We start from the raw sequence: 17,987 nt of genomic DNA, 5'->3' as shown, positions 1-17,987 counted from the left end.
TCCCCTCAGATTTGACAAACTCACTATTTTTGAGTTAAGTCGAGTTATAAAGTCCGAATTAGGAGATATAAACTTGCATTTGCGAGAAAAAAAAGTCAGAATTGTGAGATAAAGTAAATAAATGTTATGTAAAAATGTTAATAGTAAGGTTTAAATAATATTTCATGCTGTAACTGTAGGGCTAATACAATACGTCCCCTATGAACAGCATATGTGAATATTATGTAGACCTATTGTTTAAATCGAATTTATGCTTTAAAAGTAGAGTAATCATAGCAGTTTTCATCCATAGTATGTCCATTTAAACGCTGCGTTTAGCTTCAAATGACGACAGTATTCTATAAAAATTATTTGCATTCCGATCTTGACATCAAAAGGCACAAAAATACTTTTTTCTTTTATTCCATGGATTTTACCCATTTATCTCCACTTGTTCCCAGTGTTTTTCTGCAACCACTATGCGCGCGCAGCTGCAAGGGACATAACTGTGACATCTACTCTGAATTGGTCTATTGAACCTTGATACTTGCAGACAACAAGTACAACTAAGGAATTGAAAGAGTACAAATTATTATCATTTAGCCTTATCATACAGCACTATTAAGAACAGTTAGTATTTATATCCGTTATTGATATTTGAAAGTAAAATAATATTTGAAAATTAAATGAGCAGCAAACTAAAAACAAAGTAGGCCTGACATTTGAACTTTTTTTTTTTTTTTTACAAAAATGCGGTGTTTTTTTAGGGTGAGTCCGGGTCTTGTTCCATTTGAAGGATGATGCTGCATTTGCTATTGTTGTTGTCTTTGCTGGTCTGTTCTGGCATACAATTCCTCTCACTTATTTGTTTCCACATCTCGGTTTCAATAATCTCTTTTGGCCTCATTCTGGTCCAGGATGGAAACCGTTGTCCTCTTTTACTAAAGCAAAGCACACTAGTCAGTGAAGAGTATGCATGTAACAACTGTTTTCTCATGACAGTGGATTAAACACTTACATTTTGAGATACCAAGCTGCACCTGCTGCTGCCAGCAAGAACAGTAGCACGATGGAAATGACGACAAATGTTTTGGGAGCTGCTAAAATATAAAGAAGACAAAAGAGTGTGATAAAATGAATTTGCAAAGTTATTCAATTATTAAGGAGGTGATCTAAGTTTCAAAACCCAACCTCTAATGGATGGTCTGTTAGGTGTAGTGGTCTGGGACAATGCAGGCTGACCTGTTGGAGTTGAACTATGCTGAAGAAGAAAATAAGTGGATGAATGAGAGGAAGACGAGGGGGATGAGGTTGAGAATTTGCGTGAAGTTCTGGGAGATGAAAGAGACAGAGGGCTTGTTGCTGCTTGGGAACTTTCACTGATGTTAGAAAAACTAAGTGTTATAACTGTTGTGGAGGAAGTGTTGAAAGTAAAGGAAATGGATGGGGTGGTTGTGTAGGGAGGAAGGGATCTTGATGTGTAGGCAGGAGTAGAGGTTGACTGAATGGATGATGGATGGGTTGTTTTAGTGGAATAATGGTTGTTTGATGGTGTTCTTCCTCCTGTTGTAGATTGAGGCCTGCTTGATGTTGTTTCAAATGATCCATTAGGACCTGAGGTGCATTGTGAGAGACATTTTACTGATAATCCTTTTTATTATCTTGATTTTATTTACTGATTTTAAGTTTACAATTACATGTTTGTGAAAAAAAGAAAAGAAAAAAAAAAATCCAAAGTCCACACATCAGCATATTGTAGATTTTTTTTTAAAATCACATTTTAAACATCATTATTCCCAATTTCAAGACACTGATTATTATGATGAAAGCATTTTCAGAAACATATTATACATATAATTACCTGCTGGCTTAAAACAGTAAACATCAAACATTTTGCTGATGTCAGCTCTCCAAAAAGAAACGCCTAACTTGTTTTTACCACATTTTTCGCTTTTCTCGATTCGAGGAATAACAGCGATTTGCTCCTCAACCCAACCAAACCTGTGTGAAAACAACATATCTTCTAAGAGTGCAATCTCTTAGAAGAAACAGAACCTGTAGAGTTCAAAAACTTCTAACTTCTAACCAACACACACACACACACACACACACATATAGTGTCGCTGTAGGTCTGTGTCCTGGACATTCGTAAAGAATGCCCATATTATATTTAATTTAAATGAGTCTGGTATTGTACTTTGAAATGATGTATATAAGGCATCCAGGTTTTTAAGTGTTATTTAAAAACAAAAATCATATTTCCTAAAAGAGCAGATCAATACCATATATCTACAATCATATTTTAAATTTGACTATAATGTCTGTTTAATTGTCACTCATTAAATAGTGATTTACCTGCATGTCTGAAAGCCATTTTTGTTTGCGGTTTCCACTTCAGCCCTTTTAGCAATTCTCATTTTAATAGCCTCACATGCTTCTTTGGCTGTGGTGGCATTAAAACTGCACACATTGTTCTTGGTTTGGACTAACAATACTCCAGTAATTCCATCATTTGTAGGGACTAAAAGCAACCAACAAAAGATGGTTTTAATAAAGTGCATAAGTATAGATTCACAAACTATTAAAAATTGCATTTAAATCAACAAAACAAGAAAGAGATAAACCTACCTTGGATTAGACTCACATCTACACAGAGTGTGCTTGTAAATAAGAAGAGCGGTAGACATAATTGTAACCAGACTCTAGCCATGACTGCAGAACATGCCACCAAAACTGTCCAGAAGTTTGAACACAATCATTCTGATGATGCTGCAGAAAGAGACCCATAAAAATAGGAAACAGGAGGTTGAGGATGATCTGTAAGATGACCTTCCCAATGAGGGCATTTACAGCTAGGGCAGAGGACAACTAAAAAACTTTCACTTCCTGTGGTTGTGCACCAGTTAATGTCAAATATCTTTGAACTCATTTGATATATCATGCACATATAGACATTCTGGACAAGTTGGAAAAATATCTGACTTCCATTCCATATTGGAGTCACATCTGACTCCGTTAAGTATATAAGTAAATAAGTCTCTCTCTCTCTAAAATGTATTAAATTGTTGTTATAATGACTAGCCATTTAATTCAAGTTCAATTCATTGTAAATGTTGACTTAAAACATTGTTGATGTCCTTGATGATTTGTTATCCAACTGAAAAAATATTTCCTCTCAATGTGTCCTTGGACAAGTGAAAATTTTATAAGCCTAATGTGTAGCATCTGTGACGTTAGCAGAAGACTGCTGAATTAGGCCCGTTTCCTTCTGCAGGTCATTCTTTCCAGTGTTGTCTGTGATTCTGAAGGCTAAATAAACAGAAAGGCTCATTACCACATCACTTTCAAAGCAACCAGCAAAGTTGCATGCTATTGCGAGAAGCTCTGGGACCGTGAATAGTAAATTACAGGCTGTGTTAGTGTATAGTGATGACTTGTCAGGCATGCTGGCAAACATAGAAAGCATCTCCTCTGAATTAACCCACAGGGGAGGTGTAGAAAATGACAGGAAGTTATTAAAAGCATCCTGTACCATTTTTGCAGATTCAAATGATTATCTAATCTCTAAATTCCTGACTTGGAACATAAATGCATCTTTCCCTGACTTTTCTGAGAGCACAGGAAATAAACCATGACAAAAGGTTTTGACTGGGATTTTCAATATTATTCTTTTGACATTTGAAGAATTTAGTGTACTCTGCTTGTTATATTACTAAACTAGTTGAAGTCACAAAAAGTAAAAAAAAAAAAGTGTTTTTGTTCAGTCAAATACAGTTATGCAGTTAATAGTTATAGCAAAATCACAAACAGAGCTATCTGGGCCAGTGGAACTTGTTCTTATTTGTGCCGCTTCACTCTGCTTGAATAATACATTTACAATAGAGGGGTTTGAGTTTCCTTCCTCTGCAAAGTAAAGGGAATCAGTCTTGTATATACTTGTAAAGGATCTGGTGTTATTGAGGTAGACTAGTACTATAGTAGGAATAGAATTCAGAAAAATTCTGAATAATAGTTTAAGTATGTTATTTACATGTTTTAGTGTGTTATTCACTTGTGAAATTGTGACAATGAGTGATCACAATATAAATAACAATATGGATATGAAATATTGATTTGACTTGAATCTAATATTTTTTATTATCTTAAACTTACTCTTAGAACAAAGTCCGTTAGGAACCGTTCACACAGGACGCATTTTGTGTTTAAAAACGTGAGATGCAGGCCAGTCCGTTTTTCAAAATAGGTAGGCGTAACAGTCAAACATGTCCCTCTAGCGCATGTTTACATAGAGAAACAATGGAAAACCAGCACAGAGAAATGCAAAATCACATTCTGTGTGAACGGCCCCTTAAGGGTTCAGTGCATGTTTACATAGAAAAACAAAATAAAAGCAGCACAGTTGAATGCAAAAGCGTGTTATTTTTGAACAGCCCCTTGCAACCTGCTAAGCAACAGATGAAAACTGCAACGTTATTGCAGCTAGTGCTATTCTCTCTATACACAAAGAATGCAAGTTGCTTAGGGCCGCTGAACCACCAGGGGGCCCCCTTGCTCTCAAAGATGATTTAATGATTAAGGTGGTGCGATTAATAGAATTTTCGTTTCGTTTTTGATTTTGGCTTCCAACGATTATGAAAATGCAATGCCGCATTCTGTTCTTTTAAAGTGCTGCACTGTTGCCCTTCCTACATAACATCTCCTTTCGGAAAGAGATGCTGTTCCCCAGAAGGCTTTCTGTGCCTGTGATCCAAGACGGAGTGAAACATACAGACTACCTTGGGCTTGTGGTTTGCACTTAATGGACAAATACACACAAAAATCAAAAGTCAGTCAGTTACCATGTCTAAAGTGAACATAAACAGTTGGGAAAGTAATCCAGTGCTTGTCAGTATATTAGATCTGTGCATTCGGTCTTAAAGTGACAGCACCCTAATAAATCTGCTGCTGTCTCTGTCATTAATCAAACAACAAAAGAAAATGAGAGAATCATTCACTGCTCTTCACTGAATAACTTTAGTAACTTTAACAAGAATCAACATGACAGGGGCCCCCTGACAAAGTTTTGCTTAGGGCCCCCAGAAGTCTAAGACCAGCACTGATTGCAGTAATAATAATACAGAAATCCTCTTGAGGTAATTTTTTACTACAATCCATACCTGAGATGTAAGATGGGTTCAACATTTTTGCCTGATGGGTGATAAAATGGGGAATTTCCAAGAGACTGATATAGACCGAGTCATATGTAATGATCAGAATATCACAGACACTTTTGAGGAACCACCCTTAACACTTCTTGCTAGCAGGTTTCTCTTGGTAAACACCAGTCACATTTTCTTCAGAAAATATAAAAATCTAGTAAGTCTTCAGTTCTGGCATCATTACCAATATGGTGTTAACCCTAACAAGCTCATTTCAGGATGTTGAGAGGCTATAGTGCAATTAGTCAAGGATGAGATGAGCGGTGTTTGATCCCTTTTGGTAGCATAGAGTTTCTGCTCCCTGTGAGATGGTATAACATTTCCTCATAAATTATTGAACTAGGCTGCATGTTGGTGAGTCTCCTTAGTTCCCATTCCATACACGTCTACAGGGACTTTGGGTCTGCAGGAGGAAAACACATTTCAGCTCAAAATATAAAGTTTGCATTTGGTTTTAGCGTCCTTTCAGAGCGATGAACTTAAGGGCCAGCTCTCATGGAGAGCTCCAGGCTCTGACTTCACTGAAGACCCCTGCTTTAGACAGCGGTATTTTTAAGTCTCTTTCTCACAGCAGCAACAACATGAGCGGCCGATTCGAAAGCATTGAGGAGATTAAAGGAGTTTCTAAACCCACGCATCCTCCTCGAAGACCTGTACGTGCAGTCCGACCCATGAGTGCTCTGAGTGCCAGCGGCTCCTTCCTGCAGATCAACCACCTGCAGGGAGAACTAGTGAGGAAGAGGAAGGTAGGTGCTGACATAATGGAGAACATTAGGGCAATGTCCTGTTTGCACATTCAGAACATAGGGTGTATTTTACTAGATCACACACATTAATAGTTAATAGAATTCTTTATTTGTATTTGAGGTCTTTCTCAAATATTCTGACTTGGGCCTCATGTGATTGACATGAACCTGTGAAAAATAATTTGTAAATAAGTCATTTTCAGTGCAAGGTAAATAATAATAATAATAAAAAATAAAACTAATACTTTTCCATATATATGTTGTCTTTTAGATTTTTTTTCTTTTCAGATTAAAGAGAGTTAACCAGAAAAAAAACCCTGAAACTAAAAGTGCAACCATAAAAAAAAAAAAAAAACGTTTACTTGAAATAAAGTAAATGTTAACTGCATTTTTTTCAGTTGTTCAGTTTATATATATGTAGCTATATATAAACGTGTGTTTGTGTATAAAAAAACTACTAAATATGACAAATACACAAAAATTACTAAAACTTTAAAATTAAAATTGAAAATGGGAAAATATACAAATACAAAATGATTCAAAATATTAGTATGAACTAAAAAATTATAATAGTAACTCAATTATACTAAAACAAAATATCTATCTATCTAGATGGATAGATAGAATTAAAAACAAACTATAAGTATAACTTATAGAAGCATTAAATATAAATATACAAGTATAAATAAGTATAAAGTATAAGTATAAATTATAGAATTTTCAACAAGCTGGGAAAGCTGAAACATTCTTCAAAATATATTTTGTGTCTTACTGGATGCATACAGTCCCTCATTGCCACCGTATCTGTGTTGTTCAGGAATGTGAAGACCTAAAGAAGGAGAACAAGTATCTGTCTAATGAAATTCACATGGAAAGGATCATGATGAGGACTGAGAGTGAGCTCACCATGAGAAACCTGCGCAATCTCAACCAGGAACTCCAGGCCCAAATTAAAGAGGTGTGCACACTACACATCTGGAATCATAGTCAATGTAGAAGAGCAGAACTACTGCTACTGCTAGTCGACATTGAAATACAAGTCCAGTAGTCGAAATTTAGTGATTTTAATGTTAGGCTATACTTTTTAGAAATAATACATTATTTCAAAAAGTGGATATCTGGAGTGGATAACAAATTAATTTAATTTCACCTCCCAGACCTTGCATACATGTGTTTTTTTCGTGTCATTCAGTGCCTCTCAGAAATTACCACTTGGAAAAAGAGCAAGATGTAGGAGCTTATTTACCGGTTTAAAGGGGGAAACAATGTATGAAAGGGCACTGAGTTTCTTCAGAAAGATTTCGTTGACATTTTTAATGTTATCTTGGTACAATGCCTAATAAAATTGTTCACAGTGGTAACCCTTGAAACCGCTGTGTTTCCGCTTGTCCAAAAGTGCCACCTAATGTCTGAGAGTGAATTTGCATTTTCATTCAGCACGTCTGCTGCTTTTGTTGCCGTCAGTGTTGTAAATTTTAACGATTTGATGGAAAATAAGAACAACTCGAATAACAATGTATCTGGAATAATTTAAGGATGGTTCATGAATAAAGCATTTAAAAGTGGATTGCATATTACACATCATGTTTTTGACTATCTTCTGAGGTTTTCTTTTAGATGAGTCGACCAGTCGGTTACAAAATGTCCATTTAAACGACTTTGAAATTAGTCGTAGCTGAGCACATACCTAATTAAAACCATGTTTGACTCTTCTTTCCTTGGTGATAATTAGTTGAAACAGAAGCTGCATCTCAGCCAGCAGAGGGCGACACTGTGCTCTAGGGCAGCTGAGGATGCTGATAGAGGACGAGCAGAGGCGGACAAGAGCAGGGCACTGGCGGAGGCTCGGGCAATAGACAGCAGGCAAGAAAAAGATCTCGCAGTAGCTGGCAAAACACGGCTCAGTGAAGAACTACATCTGCTGAAAAAAGAGGTACAGATACAACATCAAACACATAAATGCTAAATAATTCAATATATGGCTTCACTTAATTAATTTGCATACTGTCATCCATAGCACAATGATGTCCAGCTACTTTTAGCACAAGCTGAAAAGAATTACTTCGAGACCAAGCTAAAACTAGACAGGGTGTCAGGAGAAAAGCAGGCTCTCCATGAGGAGAACAGAATGCTGGAGGATGAGAGGAACACGTTACGACACAAACTGAAGGAGCTGACTGAGGAGAATGTGAAGATAATGGAAAAGTAAGCTCGAAAGCCTTCAGTAATGCCACCTATCTTTGGTATCATTGTGAATGGATCTATCATTGTGAATGGATCCTGGCGTGGCAGCATTCAGGCCATTATAATGCAATAAAAGCTAAATAGTTCATGATGCTGTCTGTCAATGTCATCCTCTCTCTCTATAGGGAGGTGAACTCCAGACGCAGAGCTCTGGTCGCTGAAGAGCAGAGAGAAAGGGCCAATAAAGCTCAGCAGGAAGCTGAGCAGGAAAGACATTTAGCTGAGAGGGAGAGGGAAGATCGCACCAGGGAGTGTCTCAGCTGGAGAGAGAAACACCAGGTTCTGGCAGAAGTCATCAGAGCCCAGGAGGAACTTAAGTCTCTGAGACAGACCAAAGCAGTATGTCCCCAATTCCTTATGTGTCCATCTTGAATAAACACAGAATTTTGCTCTATTAAAGTTATATTTATAGTAGGCATGGATGCATACAATTGATCAAAAGTGACAGTAAAGACATTTACAAAAATATTTCTACTTAAATTTTTTTTTTCTTTTTAACTTTATCAAAGAATTCTGGAAAAAAAAAATGGTATTACAGTTTCCACTCAAATTTTAAGCAGCACAACTGTTTTCAACACTGATAACAATTAAATGTTTCTTGAGCATCTAATCAGCATATTAGAATGCTTTCTGATGGATCATGACACTGAAAACTAGATGCTTAAAACTCAACTTTGCCACCACAGGAATAAATTATATTTTAAAATAGACTAAAATACAAAACATGTATTTTACATTGGAATAATATTTCACAATATTAAGTGTTTTTACTGTATTTTAAATTAATGTATTTTACGCTTGGTGAGCATAAGAGGTTTTTTTCTTTTTCTTCTTAGAAGACATCTTACCGATCCAAAATTCTGAGCAAAATTCTTACTGTTAATTTTGTCGTGTATGCATGGAAATAAAAACTTTTTTATTAAATATTCATGGGCACAACATTAAATAATAATAACAATGACAATGACAGAATAAAAACCCTAAAAAAAAATTGTCAAAATGGAACTATGACCTTGTGAAATGGTTGTTTACATTTTTTTTCTCTTTGAATTGATGGCACAATAACACATGCTTGCATCTCACTTCAGTGTCAAGCTAATATTAAGAGCTACTTCCTGTGTATGACTGAAAGCGACCAGAGGGTTAAGATCCTGAAAAATCAAGATGGCACACCAAGGAACTTCACGGTAATGTTTCTTGCCTGTAATTACGTTCCAATATATTAACAAAACAAACAAGTGTAAACACATTCATTTTGTTACTATATAACAGCATTAAATAACATGCACACAACAGGAAGGAGACCCTGTGTATATCTCCACGCCTGACCTCAACACTGAGGAATCAGAGAGGAGTTCAGGGAGGTACGTATTATTTATCAAAGGCTAATCTTTGATTAGTAAATGTATTGACTTAATTAGTCTTATCTGCTCAGCAGGACGATGTTTAGGGTGGCTGCACCTCGAGTTGGACGGGACATCGGCCCAGCTCACTTCAGCGAGCTGTCACCAATGGCAGACACCCATGAATCGGGATTTTCAAGGAGAAACAGGAAAGTGGAATATTTCTGGATCCCCACTGATGAGGAATAAATGTAAAATGTCTAGTTTTAGATATATTGCCTAAACAACAAAACATTGGTTGTAAACATGTTGCTAAATCTCCTACTAGATTAAATTTGCCTAAATTTAATTTTGTAAATGTTTTAACCTACAAAATATACTTTAATGTTGTGCTAACCACCAAAACAAATGGTACTGTATCCCTGTGGAAATAAACAAAATAGATTCTGGTAAAATAGTTCTATCTTCACTAGAAGAGATTTAGCACAATGAAAGGTAAAATTCTCAAAAGCATTTCTTACAAAAGATGTCAACAAACACTTTAGCTGATCAAGTTTTTCCTTTATTGTGAATTCCGCAATAGTGGTGATGAATACAGCACTAAACAGCCTTACAATGACATGATCTCAAGCCATTTCCTTTCTGACAACTGGATTGCAGTTAACATGTTGGCAAACGCAAGCGTACAAGATTAACTTAGTCAAATACAGTTAAAACACCGGTCAATAAAAGGTTGTCTGAGAACCCCTTATTGACAAGGGCAAAAGCCTTTCACCTCATTTGTTTTTTTTTCTGGATTTTTCCCATTTTCTTTTACATTTAAGGACCCATTAAAAGGCAGGTTAAAATAATCCATCACTTCGATGTTTAAGATTGGAATAATTTGCAGCAGATCAGTGGGACCTGAAGGGCAACATTACTACTGCCATTAAACAGAGAATACATTTCAGTTACCTAGTCAGAACACACTGCAGACAACATTAATGAAGTAAGGCTGGGGCAGCAGAGGCATTAAGTTGACACTAGTAGCTTGATTTCTGCATCTTCAATGGAAAGCTGAGATACGCATTAGGTAGTGTGTTGTGCAAAATCAAACTGTACGCAGATGTTCTGGATCTTAATTCATGACTAAAACTTTAGACATCAGAAGCCTGCACTAAATAACGCTTATTCAGTAGGAGGTAGAAATGGAAACTTACAGTTTTACGGATGTTTAAATCATGCACGAGGGGTGAAGGATATTGCAACCGACCCAGAATAACACTAATAAAAGCGTCTACAGCGTAACCTACAAAGGCCATTCAACCAGGATCTCACGATTCATTTTAATCAATCCCCAAGACAGACCGTAAACAAATCATTGGTTCTATATAACAGTTTCACTTCCGCTGAGACGCTGAAAGGTTTTCTGCCCTGTGTCTTGTGAAACAAAAACAAACATGTAAGAAATATTTGGCTACCACTTTTTCTACTGAAAAAGCATAGTGGTTCTGAAACTAAAGCAGATAACAAGTCTGACATTGGTTATGATGCGAGAAAACACATTAGAAACGTTATTATAATGGTATTACTACGTCTTTCATTTAATTCATGAGCCTAGCAGCAGTGTACTGTAATTGGCTGAGTGTGAGCTACTGCAAATAGTGCAGGAAACAAAGGGAAGACAGCAAGTCATGTAGCAGGAAATTAATGTGTACTAGAAGACTAGTCTGGTTCCTCAGTCAGCTTCCTCCTCAGACTCCTCTTCCTCAGCCGTCTCAAGCCAAGTCAGCCACTGGTTCACCTGAAAAGAAAGATTAAACACCTGTAAATGTACATACTTGTACTCAAAAGGGTAAAAACCTTTCCATTTAAGAACACCGAGTACTACAGTGGTTAAACTTACCTGGAATAAAGCTTTTCCTTTTCCAGGAAATTCTTGGGAAATGTCTTCTTTCCATGCTAGGAAACCTTCCTCCTCAATGATCTCCATGTCATAAAAGTTGACAAAGTAGCGAAGCAACATGCCTAAATTACAAAAAAATAAAACCCAGAGCCTCAATACTCAAGTAAAAAAAATGTCATGGTTTAACTGATTCAGAAAATCGCAACAGGCACAGCAGGTTACAAAAAGTAGTTTCTGTACCTTTTGGGAAAGCGTTGGCATTGCAGTGCACCTGCAGGGAGTACAGGGCGCTGACCTGCAGATCAGTGTGATCATGGAGGAACTTCTGCATGACTGGCTTGAAGAAGAGTAGCAGTTGCTTCTCCTCGTCCAGCTGCTCTTTAGAAGGGGAGGCCAGCTGCTCATCACCTTCGTTCACGCCAAGCTCAGCAAAGATATACTGCAAGAAGCTGTTAAATGGAAAAACAATAATGACGCCAATTATATCAATCTCAGTCTCGCATATCTCCATTTATGAATGCAGTGCACATTCAATGGGCTTTACCTGGTCATAAGTATGTTGATGAAGCCCTTGTCGGTGTGGAGTTTGGGAGAAATGTTGTCTTTGATCCACTTGTAGATGGCCTGAGGGGAGGGGTCTGCCTTGATCTGCTTCAACAGTTCCTTCTCCAGTTTCAGCAAGGGGAAAAGGAAATTTAAACCTTTCCCCTCAAGAACCTCCAGCATGCGGTCCTTATTCTGGTCAATTTCTGAGAAACAAAAATCTCTTAAATATATCTAGTTATATCTATATAACTAGATAAATATCTAGTTAAATACAGCACATGATCAAAATCATTCCTATTTAATAGCAAAACATCAATATAGAAAAACAAGAGTTGTGTGTAGGAAGACATACCAGGAAGCATCTTCTGCATGTTGACCTTGCTCTGCTGGAAGAGATCTGTGAGCCACTCACGATCCTTGAGCTTGGAAGCTTGCTGCAGGCATAGCAAGAAAAGAGGAAAGTGGTTGCCGTTCTCCAGTGGATGAGCCAGTTCTGCCACACTGACCAACTCAGCAATGACGGCCCGTGCTGCAAACTGCGCTAGGTATGACTTCACCAGAGGAATGTCCACCTCAATCTTAGGGCACTGATCTAAGACATTCAGCAGAGCCTGATGACAAAAATCATAATTATGGAAATTAGATAATGAAAAACTAAATACAAATATTTGGACTGCTTAAGGGGAAAAAAAAGCAAGGTAACTTACCTGCATGAAGTTTTCCCCAGTGATGAAGCCCTCAGTACGCAATGTATGGATAAGAGTGCTAGCCTGTTCCCGGTCTTCGTCAGTCCTCTCCAGAGAACACAAGATGATCTTACTCAGCATCTCTGGCAGAAAGTGTGTGGGAGCTTTCATCTCTTTCACACCACTGACAGCTTCCTCCATGTTCTTACTGTTCAGATATTCAGTCACAATGTTCTCCTGTTGTAAACAAATTCAGTAAACCATTAGAAACTTTGAGCTTTGAACACAAAAGGGTAGTGCAACAAACAAAGACACGCACAGTCATTTTCAGCAGTTCCTCCTTAGCAGGTGCTGGTTTCTTAGTAGTCTTCTGAGGTTTCTCCTGGATCAGAGGTGGGTTGGTTTTCAGACCAAGTTGTGGAGGCTAAAAAGAGCACATGGACTTTGATTTTTTTCAATGCAAAGTCATTCCATGGAATCTAAATTAATTGACATGCGATATTAACCCCAACTAATGAGTTCAACAAAGCTGAGATAATTTTCTACCTGTCCAAGTGGTGGAGTCTGTGTCCGTGGAGGCTGAGCACTGGGAGGAATCATGGTGGGAATCTGGGGCTGCAGTTTTGGCACTTGGTTTTTATTCATCAGGAATGACTGAGCAGGTCTAAGGCTGATCTGTAAGCATGGATCATGGGAAAAACATACAAAACATTATTACGCTAGTTACAAAGATTAAAATGCTTGATACTATTTTGACAATTCAGACCCTCATATCTCATAATCGCAGTCAGCGGACTGGCTGGCAGTTTAAGAGTGAGGGACAGAAGAAAAGCATAAGGAGGAGAGAAAGAACAGGAAGAAACAAAGAACAGACAAAGTATGAAAACTGCCATCCAGTGGAGTCCCTCAGAATAACGCGTCTTTTTATAATCACAGGGTGGAAGATGTTTTGGTTTTACTCAGCACTTAGTGTCTCTGGTTTACCTCGTCTGCATTGAGCTGCCCCTTCTTGAAGCGTGGAGGCATGTCCTTAGATTGAGCTTGCTGCTGGTTTGAATGGTTCTGGTTTTGGTTGTGAAAATGCTGATTCTGTCCCTAGGGATATATAGATGTTTGGTAATCTCATAATAATGGTTTTTGAAAAAAAAAATATTGCTGTAAGAGCTGCAAAAACTTTTATGCTTACCTGGTTAGACTTGATGAAAGGCTTCATACCCAAGTCAAACTGTGACTGTGGTTGGGAAGCCATGTGTCCACTGTGGCCATTGAAAAGAGGATTTGTACGATGACGTCCTAGGGTGGGGGAAAATCTGTCCTGGATCACACCTGGACCAGTCCCTATGCCACTACCTGCAAAAAAAGATACGGTTAAGATGAACATGGCACATTTCTCAACAAACATAAATACAATTGACAGGTGATAAACTCACCTGGCATCTGACCAAACATATCGGCCAATCCCCCGAGAGTTTCTCTATCCAGTTTAATCCTGTTCGGCATGAAGGGGCCTTCTAGGAAGAAGTCCATTCTCGTTCCCTGGTTCATGGGTGGAATGAAAACACCCAAATCCTTCAGAGAGGGAAAGATAAAGACTTGCAATAAACACTTTACATTTTTTTTTGTAACATTACAGTTTTTGTAAAAGTAACAAAATAGAAAAACCCGTTGACTCACCTTCACTGCATCTTGACGAATCTGGTTAATCGTCTTTGGTCCGTTGTCAATGAAAGCTTTGCGAGGAACCCAATTGTTCTCTCTCAGCTCCACGGTGTCCTGCAGTAGGAAACGAATCCTTGCAGGCAAATCCTTGTTGTTCATTAAGGATCGCATACGGCCAAAGTACTGATCCATTAAAGACTGTGGGAAAAGCAACAATGGATGAGAGATCATGCCCACAAATTACACTCACATAACTTAATGGCTGCATCATCCTCAAAACTGCTTTGCAAGAAAAAAATGTTTATCTCAGTCTAAGATTTGTTCCATTCACAAAAACAAGACTTAAAAGGCACTATGGGTACTTTCCAAAAAGCCACCATGACATTATTCCAGTCAGTCATGTCTGGTTCTTACAAATACAAAGCCAATTTCTAGCAAATGGACCAATTTTAGACACAAGGAGAAATAAAGTACACCATTCAAGGATACGGTTGGGTATCTAGAACCGGTTCCAAATTTTCAATAATCGGGTATTCGATAAGACATGTGCATTTCGATTCCGCTTAACGATTCCCGCGTTCGCATTTTAATGTGATTTTAAACTATTTAAGTGCAGGAAGGGAAAGAACTTGCACACTGTTTGCGTGCAGCGCACACAACTGAAGCGCAAGCACAGAGAACAGTGGTCCCGATGCAGGTTCCCGACCCATGTCCATTCTCGAACTGTTCCGTGCATTTCCACAAAGGTTGCTCCGGGCCAGAATTGACTTTTCACATTTATCGACCAGTATGCACGAAATACGTCAGTATATCATCATAAACACGGCCGTTTTTTTGTCTTAAGTGAACGTAAACAGATGAGAAAGAAAACACATGTGTAACAGTATTTTTTAGATCTGTGTGTGTTCGGTGTTAAAGAGACAGCCGTCTAATAAACGTGCTGCCTATCATTAATGTTAATCAAAGAACAAAAGAAAATCATTAACTGACTGAATATATTTTGTAAATTTAATGAGGATTAATCAATATTTTATTTATGAAAATAAAACTATACAGTGTTTTTAAACTTTTGATTTCAATTTCTGTACCTGACATTTGTTCAGTTTTATTTATTTATGCTATTGCTAATTCATTTGTTAAATGTTTGAAATTTATATTAGTCTAGTTGTTTTTTTTCTGTGGTATTTTTTTGATACAACCATAGACATAAAACAGAATAAATGTTTGACATCTAAATATTTGACTTAAAATTTGTTTAATGGATTTTTTTATCTTATTGGAATCGGAATTAGGAATCGATAAGCAGCATCGGAACCGGAATCGATAAAATTCAAACGATACCCAACCCTATTCAAGGATCAATTTCAGAAAGAACACAAGCTGCAGACAATTGCTTCATGGTTGAAACTCATCCCTTACAATCCAACAAAACCACAAATCAACTCTCAACACTTATAAATGTGCACAACAATCATATTCCTTGGTGAAAAACATAAATTTGTACTTTAAACTTATGGTTACTGGTAACAAGATCATTAAATATAAGAAAATGTAAAAGGCAAATTGGTGTTTAAATATTTATCTATCAATGGTACCTTGGCTTTTTCATGGTCGAGTCTGGGCCCCACAGTCCTCATTATCTGACAGAGACACTCCAGATCCTCTCCCATGTCCTTGAGCTGGACCCTCTTCTTTTTCTCCAAAAGCTACAGATAGTGTAGAGAGTGCGAGTCATCAAAATCACTGAGCCACCACTAACCAAAGCACATAATGGAGTGGAACTAATAGACTGAAATGTTGAGTGGGATACACACTGTTTTGATGCACTTATGAAGGATAGATTCATGGATGAGGTCAAGTTTGCCGAGTTCTCCAATGAATTTGATATTGCCAAGCATCTTGATCTTGGCAATGGAACGCTGCTCCTCCTCCTCAGAGGTGAGAGGGTTGTCTTGTTTGTCGTAGACTAAACGAAGAGACAGAGTTGAATGTTAAAAACCTGCAACACAGCATAATGTCTTGCAATAAAAAACACCTAGGATGTTGGAGGAGGGAGTGACTCACGGTCAACATTTTTGGTGCGGTTTTCAAATTCATCTTGAAGCTTGGTAATTAGAAGTCTTCTAAAAGTCTGCAGGCAAATACACAGTACGGTGCACTATTAGAAAAATGAAACTACAGGGGGCAATTAATTCGGTAACCAATTATTTATTTGGGAATTAATACATGTAGCTCTTTCAGATTCAACAACCCTTAATAAATGCAGTTATGCCATACAATTTATAATGGCATTCAGGTACTCACTGTGGTCTGCTTTTGTGATGACTGGATTTCAGGTGTTGGGCCATCAAAGTTTGGTGCATCCTCTGCCAAACGCAGACATAGCTGAGCATAGAGTGAGCTGTATTTGGGCTCTTCTAGGGCTTTGTCTACGATCTACAGGACAGATGACAGAATTAGTATGTTACCATACTAATTCTGTAATGCATGAAATTGATGTCGATATCTATAGGTTTAAGTCATTATCCTAACATGTCTGGTATGACTTTGACAAAATGGTTAGTTTCAAACATGAAATGCACTGTTGTTGCTTTAATGGTCAGAATCAGCATTAAAACATTCCTGAGAGCTGTGTTTTTAGGAGTGGCAAAGTAATTTAGCTAATGAATAATATTTGAACAGGTTTGTAAGATATATTCTAAATATTTATTTTAGTATAATTTCCACCACAGTGAAACAATCAATTGCATGAGTAAAACCCATAACATACACGGTCAAGTTTTCAGCCAGTAAGATTTTATTTATTTATTTTAAAGAAGAAATGTATTCAAGAAGGATGCCATAAATTACATCACAATAGCTGTTCTATTGAATTTTACATTCAAAGAATGCTGAAAAATGATCATGGTTTACACACAAATATTATGCAGGACAACGGTTTTTAACATTAATAATAAAAAGCACCAAATTAGTGTATTAGAATGATTTCTGAAGAATCATGTAACACTGACGACTGGAGTAACTGCTGCTGAAAATGCAGCTTTGCCATTACAAGAATAAAATACTTAAATTAGAACAGTTAAACTGTAGGGATGCACCGATACCGATATCGGGCCCAATACTGAGCTCCTGTACTCGTACTCGTTAAAATGCCCCGATACCAAATGCCGATACCACACAGCGTGTGATAAGTGCCATATTCGGACAAAAACACAGACAACAGAATGGAGTTATTAGAGATAAAGGATGTCTACGAAGTATATGTATGCAAGTATTAACGCCTGTATAGCTGATGTGCGTGAGATGAGCAAAGCACGCTGAGTGGATTGAGCACACGGCGGTGCAGATGCACGAGCTTGCTGAGTGAATATACCTTTCTCACAGACATCACTGGAAAGTTTATAGTTCGGTCGGATGTCAAAAACACGTAAAACAATGCACAAGTTACTTAACGGTAGGGAGAGAGGGAGAGAGAGAGAGCACTTCTGTTGTGTGATCTTCGATGTTCACTCACTGTGCACACGCATCATTTGGATTAAAACTAAATCGTAAAAATAAGACCATTTATACGGGCATTATAAACATCATTTATTTTCAACCGTAGGCATACACGACTTTCTGGCGAAAGTGAATCTAACAGCCTGTGTGAAATGCGCTAGGCTGTACTACTTGTTCCTCATTCTGCATCAGTACAAATACCT

General features: G+C 37.6%; 3 protein-coding genes across 4 annotated transcripts in view; 1 reads left to right on the top strand and 2 right to left on the bottom strand.

Annotated features, from left to right (window-relative positions):
• Nucleotides 1-514: 514 nt before the first annotated feature.
• lyve1b (lymphatic vessel endothelial hyaluronic receptor 1b) lies at nt 515-2,689 on the bottom strand. Its single transcript, XM_016541480.1, has 6 exons — nt 2,608-2,689; nt 2,335-2,500; nt 1,841-1,980; nt 1,171-1,593; nt 998-1,079; nt 515-920 (listed from the first exon to the last, which is right to left on the bottom strand). The coding sequence occupies exons 1-6, from the start codon at nt 2,687-2,689 to the stop codon at nt 743-745; spliced, it is 1,071 nt and encodes a 356-aa protein (XP_016396966.1). The 3' UTR covers nt 515-742.
• Nucleotides 2,690-5,650: 2,961 nt separating this feature from the next.
• Nucleotides 5,651-11,196, top strand: LOC107730606 (trichohyalin). The gene is made up of 8 exons (XM_016541470.1): nt 5,651-5,923; nt 6,741-6,881; nt 7,656-7,856; nt 7,941-8,128; nt 8,293-8,506; nt 9,256-9,354; nt 9,464-9,531; nt 9,606-11,196. Exons 1-8 carry the CDS (start codon nt 5,651-5,653, stop codon nt 9,757-9,759), a joined length of 1,338 nt encoding a protein of 445 aa, XP_016396956.1. The 3' UTR covers nt 9,760-11,196.
• eif4g2b (eukaryotic translation initiation factor 4, gamma 2b) overlaps nt 10,316-17,987 on the bottom strand; it is a 9,749-nt gene continuing 2,077 nt past the window's right edge. For both annotated transcript variants that reach the window (XM_016541395.1, XM_016541387.1), the window contains 16 exons: nt 16,591-16,722; nt 16,351-16,417; nt 16,101-16,252; nt 15,882-15,992; nt 14,302-14,484; nt 14,058-14,196; nt 13,814-13,977; nt 13,612-13,722; nt 13,174-13,302; nt 12,947-13,051; nt 12,649-12,864; nt 12,294-12,552; nt 11,940-12,144; nt 11,636-11,844; nt 11,396-11,517; nt 10,316-11,293 (listed from right to left, as the gene is read on the bottom strand). In XM_016541395.1, the coding sequence (XP_016396881.1) occupies nt 11,228-11,293; nt 11,396-11,517; nt 11,636-11,844; nt 11,940-12,144; nt 12,294-12,552; nt 12,649-12,864; nt 12,947-13,051; nt 13,174-13,302; nt 13,612-13,722; nt 13,814-13,977; nt 14,058-14,196; nt 14,302-14,484; nt 15,882-15,992; nt 16,101-16,184 (2,103 nt within the window). In that variant the 5' untranslated portion in view covers nt 16,185-16,252; nt 16,351-16,417; nt 16,591-16,722 and the 3' untranslated portion in view covers nt 10,316-11,227. The remainder of the gene's footprint in view (nt 11,294-11,395; nt 11,518-11,635; nt 11,845-11,939; nt 12,145-12,293; nt 12,553-12,648; nt 12,865-12,946; nt 13,052-13,173; nt 13,303-13,611; nt 13,723-13,813; nt 13,978-14,057; nt 14,197-14,301; nt 14,485-15,881; nt 15,993-16,100; nt 16,253-16,350; nt 16,418-16,590; nt 16,723-17,987) is intronic.

Source organism: Sinocyclocheilus rhinocerous, unplaced genomic scaffold (genome assembly GCF_001515625.1).
Source record: "Sinocyclocheilus rhinocerous isolate Xijiao unplaced genomic scaffold, SAMN03320098_v1.1 scaffold13, whole genome shotgun sequence".
In the NCBI taxonomy this organism is placed as follows: Eukaryota; Metazoa; Chordata; class Actinopteri; order Cypriniformes; family Cyprinidae; genus Sinocyclocheilus; species Sinocyclocheilus rhinocerous.
The sequence above is the reverse complement of the archived record's forward strand: the minus strand, read 5'-3'. Positions and strand labels throughout refer to the sequence as shown.